The sequence below is a fragment of the Bos javanicus genome, chromosome 21, assembly GCF_032452875.1.
Source record: "Bos javanicus breed banteng chromosome 21, ARS-OSU_banteng_1.0, whole genome shotgun sequence".
In the NCBI taxonomy this organism is placed as follows: domain Eukaryota; kingdom Metazoa; phylum Chordata; class Mammalia; order Artiodactyla; family Bovidae; genus Bos; species Bos javanicus.
Genome location: NC_083888.1, coordinates 20,699,375 through 20,713,976, shown reverse-complemented (window position 1 = coordinate 20,713,976; position 14,602 = coordinate 20,699,375). Strand labels below are relative to the sequence as shown.

General features: G+C 40.7%; 1 protein-coding gene across 5 annotated transcripts in view; it reads right to left on the bottom strand.

Annotated features, from left to right (window-relative positions):
* The window catches only part of WDR93 (WD repeat domain 93), a 52,328-nt gene that overhangs the window by 20,665 nt on the left and 17,061 nt on the right, over nucleotides 1-14,602 (bottom strand). For all 5 annotated transcript variants that reach the window (XM_061394428.1, XM_061394431.1, XM_061394429.1 and 2 more), the window contains exons 5-8: nucleotides 9,970-10,048; nucleotides 7,753-7,871; nucleotides 5,835-5,873; nucleotides 1,623-1,707 (exon numbers count right to left, since the gene is read on the bottom strand). In XM_061394428.1, coding sequence (XP_061250412.1) covers nucleotides 1,623-1,707; nucleotides 5,835-5,873; nucleotides 7,753-7,871; nucleotides 9,970-10,048 — 322 coding nt within the window. The remainder of the gene's footprint in view (nucleotides 1-1,622; nucleotides 1,708-5,834; nucleotides 5,874-7,752; nucleotides 7,872-9,969; nucleotides 10,049-14,602) is intronic.

Below are 14,602 nucleotides of genomic sequence, written 5' to 3'. Positions count from 1 at the left end.
AAACAATATCATCATTGTTTTATATTAGCAGCATTATTCCTTACTCCTTTTGTTAGAAAAACACCCTGCAGTGTGTGTGCAGATCTGTGTATAATCAATATCTTTTAATTTTAGCCATTCTGGTAGGTGTTAAGTGGTATCTCATTATGGTTTGTTTTTTTTTCTCATTATGGTTTTAATTTGCCTTTCCCTGATAACTAACTATGCTGAACATCTTTTCATATGTTTATTGGCCATTTGAATAATCTCTTACCTATTTTATACCAAATTACCTGTCGTTTTCCTAACAATCTGTGGGAATTCTTAATAGAGTCTAGATATGGACCATTCATAAGTCTTGTGTGTTTTGAAAATGCCTTCTCCCAATACATAATTTGCCCATTCATGCTGTTAATGATGTACTTGGATGATTAGAAGTCTTTAATTTTAATATAGTCAGACTTACCAACTTTTCTTATAAATAAGTACTTTTTGTCTTTGGTCTAAAAAGTCTTTCCCTACCCAAAGGTCATAAAGATATTGCCTTATATTATTTTCTAAAAGTTTTATTGCTTTGTCTTTCATATTAACTTTTATGATTCATCTGGAATTGAATTTCGTATATCATGTGAGGCAGGGGCCATATGGACAACCAGCACCACTTACTGAAGTGACCATTCACTGCTCCGTAGCACCACCTTCATCAGATATCAAGGGTCCATTTCGGCCTAACTCTGTCCTGTCTTCTCAGTCCTGTGTTTTTCATCTAATCTTTAAATCTACTATATTCTATCAACTATTTCTATATTTTATATATATCTTTCCATCTATTATTCACTCATCTCTTTTTCTACCTTGTTTTAATTATTGTGACTTTGTAATAAATCTTGATGGAGAAATCATATCACCATGTTCTTCTATGAGAGTGAATTGTCTATTCTTGGTCTTTTGCATTTGTCTCTTTGTTTTTAATGGCTGCAAAGTACTCGGAGTGTACCAGATTTACCTCACTAGTCTTATGCCTCTATAAATAGCACTGCAGTAAACACCCTTGTAGGTATATCTCTAAGGTCATGTGTGAATATTGAGAGGACAGACTGTATGTCCTCTGTCTAAAGTGTGGACTTACCCTCTGGTCCTCTTAGCCAACTCCCACTTAATTCTTAAAACCTTCTCAAATGTTCCTTCTTCTGAAAGAGCCTCTGCCTATTCCCTAGGCAGAGTTAGTTACTCCTTCCTCTATGTTTGTCTGGTCCTGGATGGCCCCCACTGCTGCACCTAATCGAATCCTACTGTGATGGTTTCCTTTTTCACCTGCAGCTTCTGGAGCACGGGACATGTGTCTGACTCATCTTTGTGCCTGGTGCATTATCGGCCCTCAGCAAATACTGGTGAATGAAGTAACACAGGAATGTAGGAATGCGTGAACCCCACCAGCACTAGGGGAAAGGTGTCTCCTGATGTCCCAATTCTTTTAGTTAATTATATCCTTGTAACATTTATATTTTTAATCTTTAGTCCCAGAGCCTATGACTTGTAAATCAGATATTGCTGCTAATAAATGAAAAATGTGGAGAAAGAGAAAGGAAAAACTAAGAAATCAATGGCAAAAGGAAAGACAGTATTCATGGACTTATACGTACCTGTAATTGGTTTGGGTGGTTTGATTTTCATTATTTGAACTGGAAGACTCAACTTAACATCTCCTCTAAAAGAAATGTTCATATCCTACAATAAGGAAAAAGCACAGATAATAAGCCAACAAAGGAGATAAAACAGGATCGTTAGAAACACTCATTTCAAAAGAAGGTGAAAAAAGAAAAAAAAAAAAAGAAAAACAGGCAGGAAAAATAGAAACTAAACAGCAAAGTGGTAGATTTAGACATAAATACAGCAAAAATCACTTTAAATATAATGGCATAAATGGCCTAAACACCCCAGTTAAAAGGTAGAGTTTGACAGATTAGATTAAAAAGGCAAGACCTAATGATATGCTATCAAAAAGAAACTTATCTTAAATATAAGGATTTTTAAAAGTATATAAAAAGTATATCTTATAAACTAATCAAAAGAAAGCTGAGGTGGCTATATTAATATCTGACAATATAGATTTCTGAGCAAAAAATGTTACCAGAGATCAAAGGGCCATTGAATAAAGATAAAATGGTCAATTCTCAAGGGGATATAAAATTCTAAATATTTCTTGCACCTAATAACAGGGCTTCAAAATACATGAAGCAAAAATTCTTAGTGTGAAAGCAGAAATAAATCTATAATCTCATAGATTTCAACAGTCTTCCCTCAGTAACTGATAGGATAAGCAGACAGAAAATCAGTAAGAATATAGAGGGGAAAGCAGTAAGGATATAGAAGACTCGAATAACTTGGACCAATGACAACCGACTGCATGTTCTTTTCAAGTGCACATAGGATACTTAACAGAATTAACCATATTTGGGGCATAAAACAAGTCTTAATAAATTTGAAAGGTTTCAAATTATATGAAGTATGTTCTCTGATCACAACAGAATTCAGTTAGAAACCAGAAAAAAAAAAGAAAGATATCTAGAACATCTCAAGTATTTGGACACTAAATAACATGCTTCAAAAAATAATCCACTGGTTTCAAAAAAGAAGTTAAAAAACGCAAATTAGGAAGTATTTTCAAAAATTAAAATATCAAAATTCGAAGGAAGCAACTAAAGCATTAGTTAGATGCAAGTTTATAGCACTAAATCGGAGAAGGCAATGGCACCCCACTCCAGTACTCTTGCCTGGAAAATCCCGTGGACGGAGGAGCCTGGTAGGCTGCAGTCCATTGGGTCGCTAAGAGTCGTACACGACTGAGCGACTTCACTTTCACTTTTCACTTTCATGCATTGGAGAAGGAAAGGGCAACCCACTCCAGTGTTCTTGCCTGGAGAATCCCAGGGATGGGGGAGCCTGTTGGGCTGCCGTCTATGGGGTCGCACAGAGTCAGACACGACTGAAGCGACTTAGCAGCAGCAGCAGCACTAAATGCCTATATTATGCGGTGAAATTCCTAAGGTCTTGGTGCTTGGTTCAGTTCAGTTCAGTTCCTCAATTGTGTCTGACTCTTTGCAACCCCATGAATCGCAGCACGCCAGGCCTCCCTGTCTATCACCAACTCCCGGAATTCACCCAAACTCATGTGCATCGAGTTGGTGATGCCATCCAGCCATCTCATCCTCTGTCATCCCCTTCTCCTCCTGCCCCCAATCCCTCACAGCATCAGGGTCTTTTCCAATGAGTCAACTCTTCGCATGAGGTGGCCAAAGTACTGGAGTTTCAGCCTCAGCTTCAGTCCTTCCAGTGAACACCCAGGACTGGTCTCCTTTAGGATGGACTGGTTGGATGTCCTTGCAGTCCAAGGGACTCTCAAGAGTCTTCTCCAGTACCACAGTTCAAAAGGATCAATCCTTTGGCGCTCAGCTTTCTTCACAGTCCAACTCTCACATCCATACATGACCACTGGAAAAACCATAGCCTTGACTAAACAGACCTTTGTTGGCAAAGTAATATCTCTGCTTTTGAATATGCTATCTAGGTTGGTCATAACTTTCCTTCCAAGGAGTAAGCATCTTTTAATTTCATGGCTGCAGTCACCATCTGCAGTGATTTTGGAGTCCCAAAAATAAAGTCTGACACTGTTTCCACCGTTTCCCCATCTATTTCCCATGAAGTGATGGGACCAGATGCTATGATCTTCGTTTTCTGAATGTTGAGCTTTAAGCCAACTTTTTCACTCTCCTCTTTCACTTTCATCAAGAGGCTTTTTAGTTGCTTTTCACTTTCTGCCATAAGGGTGGTATCATCTGCATGTCTGAGATTATTGATATTTCTCCCAGCAATCTTGATTCCAGCTGTGCTTCTTCCAGTCCAGCGTTTCTCATGATGTACTCTGCATAGAAGTTAAATAAGCAGGGTGACAATATACAGCCTTGACGTACTCCTTTTCCTATTTGGAACCAGTCTGTTGTTCCATGTCCAGTTCTAACTGTTGCTTCCTGACCTGCATATAGGTTTCTCAAGAGGCTGATGCTTGGTACAGGCACACAAATATTTTAATGGAACAGGATCAAAAGTGTAGAAATATACATAGGAATGGCACTTGTGTTGCAATTGCTATTTTTAAAAGACAGATCAATGTGGATCTCTTCCTTGTTCCATTCACAGAAAAAACTACCACATGTATAAAAGAGTGAAATGTGCAAAAAAACACACAAAAAAACAAAAAACAAATACACTACGAAGTATTAGAAGAAAGCACAGGAGAATTTATTTATAATCTTGAGATAGAGAAAACCTTCTTAAGTGCAATGGCTGTAAAGAAAAGGTTAAAAATTCTGACTATAACAGAATCTAAAATGTCTTTACAACAGAAAAGCACATAAAGTAAAAAAGGGAAACAACAGATTGGAAGAAAATATGTAATTGGCAAAAAATTCACAGGCAATTCACAGAAGACAAAACCTCAATAGCCAGTAAAAATATGAGGAGATTAATGAAAATTAACATGAGACAATATTTTGTTTCATCAATTTGCACAAAAATTAATAATATCAAGGTTAACCAGGCTGTGGAGAAATTGATTGAATGTAAATTGTCATGTCATTTTTGGAGGACAATTTAATAGGATCTATATTAAAACTAAAATTGCACACATCCTTCAGGAGCACTCAGGTACACAAAGAAGAGTTTAGAAAGATTTTCACTGCGTTATATAAAAGCCACAAATTAGGAAAACCTTCAATAACACCAATGGATGAACAACCAAATAAACTACGGTACATCTTTAGTAGGAATAGAACAGAGGAAAAGAACAAGGTAGGTTTGTCTGACATTGCAAAACTTTGCCAATAAGTTGATTAGTATAAAAATGCAAGATCATAAGAAAATCTGTATAGTATGATGCCACTTATATAGAAGAAAATTCCCATAAAATGAAAGTATATTTTTCAAAATAAACTGATATCTGAATCAAACTGTATACTAAAGGCCTATAGAAAACACACACCAAGCTAATAATGGTGATGATCTCTGGAGAGGGCTGCTGAGTCTGCATTACTTGGTTCTTCCCAAAGTGATGTGTTCACATAGCATTTGTATAATTTGAGACAAAACGTAATTTTAAAAGGGATAAAGGAAAGGCCTCTGGAGAGAGACTTCCATTTGGAAGTTCACCATTTCTCTTCTGATAGGCTTGAATCCCAAGAGCTAAGCCTCTGGAAAGCATGGTGTGCTCTTTGCCTCAGAGGCAGAGTCAGGAAGCTCCAGGGAACCCAGTCTGTGCTCTGCCGTATCCCAATACAAACGTGACCTCCAACACCAAAGTAGAACAAAAAACCCCAAACGTGAGTTTGGTGGATTGGGCTGCTTACATTGGCAGAGGCAAGCTGGATTCTATGGGGCCTGAAGTATATATGGTTTAGGGGTCTCTGTAAGAAAGAGAATACAGAGTGCCAATGACCACCTAATACAACTCAGTTCGGGGGCTATTGTGACAGAGGGGAAGTTTGAGTGAGAAGAGATGGTGGTGGTCTTAAGTGATTATGGTTAAAACATGTTACTTTTTCCAATTTTACAAAAGTCTGTGGCCATGTGAAAACACTGGCAGGGCCCCTGTCTCAGGGAAACCCACCCCTGAACAAATGACTTGGGTCAGTTCTCCTCAAGAATGAGGCACAAGATCAAATCACAGAGAATCTGAAAACAGTGCCCTGGTAAGAATATTTTATTAATATATTTGACATTTAAGGTACCTTTAAAATCAAAATAAAAATTTCTAACATTCAAGTTAAATCTCTTTGGAGATATTCTTTAAAGTTTCTTACCGTATCTAAACTATCTGCAGTCACAGAATCAGGAGTGTTCTGGGGAGAAAAATGAGAAATTAATTCATGATGGGTTTGGTATATGCTCCCCTTCTTCCTTTAATTTTTCGCATTGCTCCTTCTTCCCCTCAATCACTCTTGTGAGATGTGAACTCATCCCCATAGACATGGAGGGCCAGTATTTGTGCAGTCCTCTGGCCTGTAGGATTTTAATACATGATACCCATTCTCTAGGATCTTAAAACCTATTTGGGGAAACAAGAAATCATCAATGACGTTAAGAGAGAATATGAGTGAAAGGGAGGGGGTCAGCTAGGAGACTATTACAAAAATCTAAGTTAAAGTGAATATTTCTGATTGACAAAATTTATCAGTGATGTTGACAATTATTATTTATAAGTAACTCTAAATATAATTCATAGTACAAGAGCTACCCCTGTAACTGGCATAAGTTGATTGCTTCTCAGTGTATAGAAACAGTGAATTATGGTGACAAATCACCCCCATTCCAAGGTGCTTTTCCCACTTGGATAATAAATTAATCCCTCAAAAAATGTATCTGTTGGGCACTGAGTAGGATGCCATGGGGATGGTGACAAAAAGAAGCAGAAGGTACAACAACCTAGAAATTTACCATCTAGTTAGGAGAAAAGAACCGCTACTGCTGCTGCTAAGTCGATTCAGTCGTGTCCGACCCTGTGCGACCCCATAGACGGCAGCCCACTAGGCTCCTCTGTCCCTGGGATTCTCCAGGCAAAAACACTGGAGTGGGTTGCCATTTCCTTCTCCAATGCATGAAAGTGAAAGTGAAAGTGAAGTCGCTCAGTCGTGTCCGACTCTTAGCGACCCCATGGACTGCAGCCTACCAGGCTCCTCCATCCATGGGATTTTCCAGGCAAGAGTACTGGAGTGGGGTGCCATTGCACAATAGGATAGTATATGAGAAGTGTCAAAGAGAGGTACAAAGAATAGATTCTGTAAGAGTTTAGAGGAGGAATGTCTCTGGGCCAGTAACTCTCCCAGAGATACAAAAAATCACACCTTGCTACAAAGACATTCACTGGAGAAAAAGGGCATTTATTCAAAGCCACTCAATGTACTTGGCATTGAATGTGAGTCTCAATCTTGGTCTCGTAGATTAATTTCACTAACACTTTATAGCACATAGCACAATATGTTTTAAAGGCATCCTCAACTGATATTTGTTGTCATTGATTAAAAAAAATAATAAGTACACTTTGGGAATTCCCTGGTGGTCCAGTGGTTAGGACTGTGCACTTCCACTGGGGAGGGCATGGATTCAATCCCTGGTCGGGGAGCTCAGGTCCTACATGCCACACACAATACAGCCAATATATATAATAACTGCACATCAGATAGATGAGAAAATTGTCTTAAAATCTTTTTTGTTTAAATATTGTATTTTGAAGAGATGGCATGAGTCCCAGGGATCACATATAATTAAACTGAAATAGATTTCTACCTACCTTCTAAGAATAATATGAAGAATACATATATTCCCATATATTTAGAACAACTCCTTTATACCATAATCTGGAGAGTGTAGTGGAGAGTGTAGTGGAGAGACATGGAAGGATTATTTCAGCCCAGGAGGGGAAAAAAATATATCTATTAGTCAGAGTCAAAAAAAAAAAAACACTCTCCCAGAGAAATGCCTGGGAGTGGTCTTGGTAGAGAGGCAACTCCCAGAGGAGAGAGATACCACCGTTTAAGACCCCTCGGCTTTTTAACCATCTTATTTTAACCAAAGCAAACTGACTTAAGAGACACAGGCCAGGGTACCTCTTGTCCTGTCTTACAGCCTCCAGACAGGCTCCTTCATCTTGAAATTGCAAGAAGGAGGTGCGCTAGATGTGGGCAGGGAGGAACATATCAGTTGAAGACAGGTGTTACCTACCAATTGCAGCTGCTGTCTGATTTTCTTCTTTGTATTTACGGCAAGTTGGGGGTACTGCACTTCCTTGATCCAAGACTCCTTGGGCAGCTTATACACATCCAGCCAAATGTCCCCAGCTCCTGCATTGGGAAACCGAGGAACCGTTGAGCAACCGCAAACAGGCAATGAGTTTCCTCAGAGAAACGGCCCATCTCAGAACCACTGGCACAGAGGCAACTTTGACAAACGGAAGGAGATGTGGTTCTGTAGCGGTTGTTGCCAGTCCTCACTCACAGAGAGCCCTGAACTCCTCTCCCCAGGCCGCTGCCTCTAACTGGAGATGGGCTTCTCACCCTCACAGCACCAATGTAACAGTTTTAACCTGACTGTCCACGCTGCCTGGTCCCCACGCTTTCTAGGTTCCAAATGATAAATTCCACTGACGTTTTGTGTTACAGCTGTTCCCACCTGGGGAGGAAAGTGGCATATACAGAAGCAGTAACCGAGAGGGGTATGGCTGACAACGGGCTAGAATCGAACTCTGAGAGATGCCTCAGGAGAATTCTTCTGACCAATATTTGAGGAGATGACAACCCATGGGGTGGCTGTGAGCACTTTATCTTGTCAAAGAAACATGCTCAGCTTCTGTACTGAATACCTGCCAACCCAGGAAAAGTTACTTTCCTAGAATGGGATTCTGGCTAAATGTTTCCTTAAAAAAGTAATCATATAGACATCTTGTTTTCAGACTTTTGGACTCCAGAGCTGTTGGGGAGTACATGTCTGTAATTTTAAGCCAGCTAGTTTGTGGTACTTTGCTATAACAGCCCTAACAAACTACTACAGATAGTATAAAAGTTTCCTTTGGTGCATAAAGCATTACAAAATAGGTATCTTTCTCCAGCACCTAACATCTGAGGGACCTGGGGCAAGAATCTAAATAGAGGCCGAGACGCCAAATGTCTAATTATTTAAAAGTTAAAAGTCAAGCTAATAATCATTTGGATAAAATATATTCTATTACCACAGGAATAATTGCAACAAGCAAGATCCAATGTTGAATGCTAAAACTGGTGGGCAAAACTTTAATGACAAACAGGATATTTGCATAATCTCCAAGTATCTCCCCCTAAATGTTTATCAGTCACTGTGGAGGTTTCAACATAGGTCTCAAAATTCTCTGATCATCCTACATCCAGAAAATGGTGTTTACATTCTCTCCCCTTCCAGTGTGGTCTGGACCTAGAGCATGGAAGGGGGAAAACAGTCGCTCAACCGTGGAGAAAGCTGGCAGATCACTTTAAGTGATCAGGGTTAACATCAGCAGTGGTGCTATCACATACCCCCCAATATAATTCAATGAAAAGAGCATTTCACCTCTGTGAGATCTTCCTCCAAATCCTTAACCCCAGTTTGAATCATGAGGAAAAATTCAAACTGAAAATCAGGGCCATTGCACAAAATACCTGACTGGTACTCCTCAAACATGTCGAGGTCATGAAAGACAAGGTAAGACCAAGACATCACACATATAGGTACAGTGTGAAAAGATGATGACCGAATGCAATATGATATCCTGGATTGTACCTTGGAGCCAAAAAAAAAAAGTATCTAGGAAAAACTGGCAAAATCTGAAAAAAAAAATCTGTAGTTTATTGTATTATACCAACATTATTTGCTTAATTTTGACAAATGTACCATGGTTATATTAAATGTTGGTATTAGGGACACTGGGTGAAGGATATAAGGGAACTCAGTCATATCTTTGCAACTCTTCTGTAAATTATTTCTAAATAAAAGGGTTGGAGGGCTTCCCTTGGCTCAGTGATAAAGAATCTGCCTGCCAATGCAAGGGACACGAGTTTGATCCCTGGTCTGGGAAGATCCCACGTGGTAAGGAGCAACTAAGCCCCTGTGGTAAGGAGCACCACACCACTGAGCCTGCACTCCAGAGCCTGGGAGCTGCAGCTACCGAGCCCACATCCTGCAACTGCCGAGGCCAGCACATCCTAGAGTCCGTGCTCAGCAACAAGAGAACCCACCACAGTAAGAAGACCACGCACTGCAACTAGAGGGTAGGCCCTGCTCTTCAAAACTATGGAAAAGCACATGCAGTAGCAAAACCCCAGCACACCCAAAAATAAATAAATAAAATTATTTTTAAAAGTAAAATGTTTTTTGGGGAAAGTGATTATCTGGAAGATACTGGAACTCTAAAGAGCCTTTGGTCAGTCTTACCTTGTAGGAGCAAGGCTGCAAAGTTCCCTCCTTTAGAAATTTCCATCTTTATACAGGTGGTTTGCTTGCTGGCATCCTCCTAAAAAGAAGAGAGAAGCTGATAGAATAAGTTCAGCCTGATGATAGAGGAGAGTGTATTTCAGGGCCTTTCGTAGTTCACATCAGGAAAAAAAAATCCTTCTAAAGATTGAGGCATAAAAAGATGCCTCAAATTGCTTCAGACTTTCCATTTTTGTATAGGAATTGGACAAGATTGCATGTAAAGCAGTAGAACTCAATTTTCCATCTAAAGAATTTTGGACTTATTTCCTGGTTTCATAAATACTCCTGATCATTTGCAGTGATTTCATACTATCTGATCTCCTGCTCAGGTTGCAAACCCTCAGACCTATGATTAGCTCTTTTCAAAATGTGTTGAAAAGAGTTCTACATGACAATGAAAACTCTGGTCAGTTGCTTGAAAAAAAGGCTCTGTCTAGGCTATAGTACTGCCATAGTCTGATTTGGCTCATAAACAACATCTATTTCTCACGATCCAAGGTTTCCAAGGATTTCTGGCAGATTCAGTGTCTGCTAAGACCTAGCTTCCTGGCTCATGGACTGCCTGCCACCTCTGTGTCATGTGGTGGAAGGGTTGAGGGAGCTCTCTTGGGCGGTAATTCCACTCATGAGAACTCTGCCCTCATGACCTAATCGCCTCCCACACTGGGGATCAGAATTTCAACATGAATTTTAGAGGCACAAAAATATTCAGTCCATATCGAGTGGAGACTGAATGGAACCCTAGTATGAAACCTGCTTGAATTTTCAGCAAGGTGAAAAAGACTCAATGTATACAGATGTGCTGTACCTTTCAGGAGCTCTAAGACTAGCAAAATTAGGTGCCTAGAAGAATTAGGCTAGTAAGCCCCCTAAGTTATTTAAGGAGAGGGAGTTTTAAACATTTAGTTTTTCTTTCACTTTCTTGTTTAAAAATGGAAGTATATTTGATGTACAATATGAAAGTGAAATCTGAAACTGAAGTCGCTTAGTCGTGTCCGACTCTGTGTGACCCCATAGACGGAAGCCCACCAAGCTCCCCCGTCCCCGGGATTCTCCAGGTAAGAATACTGGAGTGGGTTGCCATTTCCTTCTCCAATGCATGAAAGTGAAAAGTGAAAGGGAAGTCACTCACTCGTGTCCGACTCTTTGCGACCCCATGGACAGTAGCCTACCAGGCTCTGCAACCCATGGGATTTTCCAGGCAAGAATACTGGAGTGGGCTGCCATTTCCTTCTCCAGGGGATCTTCCCAACCCAGGGATCGAACCCAGGTCTCCTGTGTTGCAGACAGATGCTTTACCATCTGAACTACTAGGGAAGCCCGATGTACAGTATAGTGATTCACAATTTTTAAAGTGTACATTCCATTTATAGTTATTATAAAATATTGGCTATATTCCCCATATTGTTCAAAATATCCTTGTAGCTCATTTTACACATAATAGTTTGTATCTCTTAATTCCGTAATCCTATATTACTCCTCTCTACTTCTCCATACCCCTTGTAAGTACTAGTTTCTTCTCTATATCTGTCTGTTTCTTGGTTTTTTCTTTTTTGTCATATTAGCTAGTTTGCTATATTTTTTAGATTCCACATAAAAGTGATATCATACAATATTTGTCTTTTTTCACTTAGCCTCAGTTCAGTCGCTCAGTCCTGTCTGACTCTTTGCGACCCCACGAATCGCAGCACACCAGGCCTCCCTGTCCATCACCAACTCCTGGAGTTCACTCAAACTCATGTCCATCGAGTCAGTGATGCCTTCCAGCCATCTCATCCTCTGTCGTCCCCTTCTCCTCCTGCCCCCAGTCCCTCCCAGCATCAGAGTCTTTTCCAATGAGTCAACTCTTCGCATGAGGTGGCCAAAGTACTGGAGTTTCAGCTTTAGCATCATTCCTTCCAGAGAAACCCCAGGACTGATCTCCTTCAGAATGGACTGGTTGGATCTCCTTGCAGTCCAAGGGACTCTCAAGAGTCTTCTCCAACACCACAGTTCAAAAGCATCAACTCTTCGGCGCTCAGCCTTCTTCACAGTCCAACTCTCACATCCATACATGACCACTGGAAAAACCATGGCCTTGACTAGACGGACCTTTGTGGGCAAAGTAATGTCTCTGCCTTTGAATATGCTATCTAGGTTGGTCATAACTTTCCTTCCAAGGAGTAAGCGTCTTTTAATTTCATGGCTGCAATCACCATCTGCAATGATTTTGGAGCCCCAAAACATAAAGTCTGACACTGTTTCCACTGTTTCCCCATCTATTTCCCATGAAGGGATGGGACCAGATGCCATGATCTTAGTTTTCTGAATGTTGAGCTTTAAGCCAACGTTTTCACTATCCTCTTTCACTTTCATCAAGAGGCTTTTTAGTTGCTCTTCACTTTCTGCCATAAGGGTGGTGTCATCTGCATATCTGAGGTTATTGATATTTCTCCCAGCAATCTTGATTCCAGTTTGTGCTTCTTCCAGCCCAACGTTTCTCATGATGTACTCCACATGTAAGTTAAATAAGCAGGGTGACAATATACAGCCTTGACGTACTCCTTTTCCTATTTGGAACCAGTCTGTTGTTCCATGTCCAGCTCTAACTGTTGCTTCCTGACCTGCATATAGGTTTCTCAAGAGGCAGGTCAGGTGGTCTGGTATTCCCATCTCTTTCAGAATTTTCCACAGTCTATTGTGATCCACACAGTCAAAGGCTTTGGCATAGTCAATAAAGCAGAAATAGATGTTTCTCTGGAACTCTCTTGCTTTTTCCACGATCCAGCGGATGTTGGCCATTTGATCTCTGGTTCCTCTGCCTTTTCTAAATCCAGCTGGAACATCAGGAAGTTCACGGTTCACATATTGCTGAAGCCTGGCCTGGAGAATTTTGAGCATTACTTTGCTAGCGTGTGAGATGAGTGCAATTGTGCAGTAGTTTGAGCATTCTTTGGCATTGCCTTTCTTTGGGATTGCAATGAAAACTGACCTTTTCCAGTCCTGTGGCCACTGCTGAGTTTTCCAAATTTGCTGGCATATTGAGTGCAGCACTTTCACAGCATCGTCTTTCAGGATTTGAAATAGCTCAACTGGAATTCCATCACCTCCACTAGCTTTGTTCATAGTGATGCTTTCTAAGGCCCACTTGACTTCACATTCCAAGATGTCTGGCTCTAGGTGAGTGATCACAGCATCGTGATTATCTGGGTTGTGAAGATCTTTTTTGTACAGTTCTTCTGTGTATTCTTGCCACCTCTTCTTAATATCTTCTGCTTCTGTTAAGTCCATACCATTTCTGTCCTTTATTGAGCCCATCTTTGCATGAAATGTTCCCTTGGTATCTCTAATTTTCTTGGAGAGATCTCTAGTCTTTCCCTTTCTGTTGTTTTCCTCTATTTCTTTGCATTGATCGCTGAGGAAGGCTTTCTTATCTCTCCTTGCTATTCTTTGGAACTCTGCATTCAGACGCTTATATCTTTCCTTTTCTCCTTTGCTTTTTGCTTCTCTTCTTTTCACAGCTATTTGTAAGGCTTCCCCAGACAGCCATTTTGCTTTTTTGCATTTCTTTTCCATGGGGATGGTCTTGATCCCTGTCTCCTGTACAATGTTTAGGAGACAATCCCTGTCTCCTAAACGCTATTGGTGTGTTGTAATTCACTAACATTATTTTGTGTATAATGTCCCTGTCAAGTTTAGATATCACAGTTCTGCTGGTCACAGTTCTGAAATGAGTTGATGAGTATTCCTTGTATCTTTTTTTAAAGAGATTTCTTTTTACATAAATTTAAAAACAGTTTTCCCTGGTGGTTCAGATGGTAAAGTGTCTGCCTGCAATGTGAGAGACCTGGGTTCGATCCCTAGGTCAGGAATATCCCCTGGAGAAGGAAATGGCAACCCACTCCAGTACTCTTGTCTGGAAAATTCCATGGATGGAGGAGCCTGGTAGGCTACAGTCCATGGGATCACAAAGAGTCGGACATGACTCAGCAACTTCACAAAGGCACAGATATTAAAGGTACAACTTGATGAGCTTGGACATATTTAAATGATGAGTTTGGACATTTTATATTAAAGGGTCACCAGTCAGGGGGGCAGTGGGGTTTCTCGGAGCTCTCTGGGGTCCACTCTGCCCCTAATACTGATTAAACTCTTATGCTATGCTATGCTAAGTGGCTTCAGTAGTGTCCGACTCTGTGCGACCCCATAGACAGTAGCCTACCAGGCTCCCCCATCCCTGGGATTCTCCAGGCAAGAACAGTGGAGTGGGTTGCCATTTCCTTCTCCAATGCATGAAAGTGAAAAGTGAAAATGAAGTCGCTCAGTCGTGTCCAACTCTTAGCGACCCCATGGACTGTAGCCTACCAGGCTCCTCCGTCCATGGGATTCTCCAGGCAAGAGTACTGGAGTGGGGTGCCATTGCCTTCTCCGATTAAACTCTTATAACATCTTTTAATTATCTATTTTGACTGTGCTGGGTCTGCATTGCTATGCACGGGCTTTATCCAGCTGGGCAAGCGGGGGTTACCCTGTCGCAGAGCGTGGGCTTCTCATTGTGGTGGCTTCCTTTGTTGCGGAACATGGGCTCTAGTGCCTCAGTCATTGCGGTAGT